The 1,971-nt window shown below is 55.6% G+C and overlaps 1 protein-coding gene across 1 annotated transcript; it reads left to right on the forward strand.

Annotated features, from left to right (window-relative positions):
* Window positions 1-105: 105 nt before the first annotated feature.
* LOC103277465 (glycogen [starch] synthase, muscle-like) lies at window positions 106-1,961 on the forward strand (the record flags this gene model as incomplete). The annotated part of the gene is made up of 3 exons (XM_008074814.1): window positions 106-376; window positions 1,221-1,406; window positions 1,817-1,961. Coding segments are annotated over 3 exons (602 nt in total), but the record flags the coding sequence as incomplete, so codon positions are not given.
* Between the last annotated feature and the right edge of the window lie 10 nt (window positions 1,962-1,971).

Genomic DNA, 1,971 nt, shown 5'->3' on the forward strand with positions numbered 1-1,971 from the left:
AAAAAAAAAAAAAAAAAAAAAAGTAAGACAGCGGGAGACAAATGAATAGCAGATACAGAAACAGAGGGTGAGAGGACTGAGGCTTAAGCCCAGACTTCTGCCTAGGGGTGGGAGAACCACCAATGCAGGCAGACATGAGGCCAAAGCCCTGAGCCTCCCTGTGTACCCCTCCCCTAACTTGCAGGTGTATTTCGGGCGCTGGCTGATTGAGGGAGGGCCCCTGGTGGTGCTCCTGGATGTGGGGGCCTCAGCCTGGGCCCTGGAGCGCTGGAAGGGAGAGCTCTGGGATACCTGCAACATCGGAGTGCCCTGGTACGACCGTGAGGCCAACGACGCTGTCCTCTTTGGCTTCCTCACCACCTGGTTCCTGGGTGAGGTAGGCCCCACTGTGGTCCCCATCTGACTTGCTTCCTCCCAGGCCTGAAACTACAATGACCATCAGCCCCTGGGCCAGAGGATGGGCATCTCCCAGGGCACTCTGGGCATCGTAGAGTTCTTTAATCCAAGATTACCTCTGGACTTTGGGGACATGGGCATCCAGGGCCCCAACCTCATCTTTCCTCAGAGACCCAAAGGCTCAATGCCAGCTGCATTTACTCCAGTCTTCCAAGTGTTTGGGTTCTGAATCTTTAGCTCTGAGTGAGGCTGGAGGGCTCGCCCAGGGAATTCTGGGAGTTGTAGTTCTCTGTTGGCTGGACTTAAGCTCTCAGATGGGGTCCTGAATGCTTATGGAACCCCAGCCTGAGAACCAGAAATCCTGGTTCTTATCTCCTTCTAGGTTTTAAAAGGCTCAATAAATGCTAATTTCTCATGCTCTGGGACAAATAATTTAGGAGCTGGCTGCTGTGAGAGCATTCTGGGAATTGTATTCCTTTTGCTAGTTTTGGGTGCAGAAGGCCAACCCTTGATTTAAGATAGGGGGTCTCGCTCCAGGAATTGTGCCCAGAACTTGGGGACACAAAAACGTCAGTCTTTTCAGTCCAACCTTGCAAAGACTCAGGAGACTGGCCAAAAAATTCCCAGTTCCCATCAACCTCTGGGGGTACAGTCAGCTGGTCTGGCTACCTCGGGAGTGTATGGTTCCATGTCCTGTGGGGATTGCTGCAGTGGGCCACTGCCCACTCTATGCGGTAGCGCTGACAAATTGATCTCTCTCCTGAATTGTCGTCCATGTTGGGATGGCCAACTCTCTTAAGACGCCCTGTCCCGTTGCCCCACAGTTCCTAGCCCAGAGCGAGGAGAAGCCGCATGTGGTTGCACACTTCCACGAGTGGCTGGCGGGCATTGGACTCTGCCTGTGCCGTGCCCGGCGACTACCTGTGGCGACCATCTTCACCACCCACGCCACACTGCTGGGGCGCTACCTGTGTGCTGGTGCTGTGGACTTCTACAACAACCTGGAGAATGTGAGCTGGGGTGTGGCAAGTGGGGGACTGCAAGTATGTCAGGACAGCCCAAAGCTCTGGATGCCCAGGGGGATCAAGCTCCCTCTTCTCCCAGGAGTCCAGGCTCTCAGCCCCTCCTCCTTCAGATCCAGAAGTCCAGACCCTGCCCCTCCTCCCTCAGACCCAGAAGTCCAGACCCAGACCCTCCTCCCTCAGACCCAGAAGTCCAGGCTCCCAGCCCTTCCTCCCTCAGACCCAGGAGTGCAGACCCAGTCCCTTCTCCTTCAGACTAGGAGTCTAGGCATCCCAGCCTCCCTCCCTCAGACCCAGGAGACCAGCTACCAGCCCCAATCTCCTTCAGGATCCTGGAGTTCAGATCTCCAGTTTTCTCCCCAGTCCCTCTAACATGACTGCCTTCCCCTCCCCCCCAGTTCAATGTGGACAAGGAAGCAGGCGAGAGGCAAATCTATCACCGCTACTGCATGGAGCGGGCAGCAGCCCACTGTGCTCATGTCTTCACAACTGTGTCCCAGATCACTGCCATCGAAGCACAGCACCTACTCAAGAGGAAACCAGGTAGGGGCTG

This window comes from Carlito syrichta, unplaced genomic scaffold (assembly GCF_000164805.1).
Source record: "Carlito syrichta isolate Samal-C Ts95f unplaced genomic scaffold, Tarsius_syrichta-2.0.1 Scaffold117919, whole genome shotgun sequence".
NCBI classification, from domain to species: domain Eukaryota; kingdom Metazoa; phylum Chordata; class Mammalia; order Primates; family Tarsiidae; genus Carlito; species Carlito syrichta.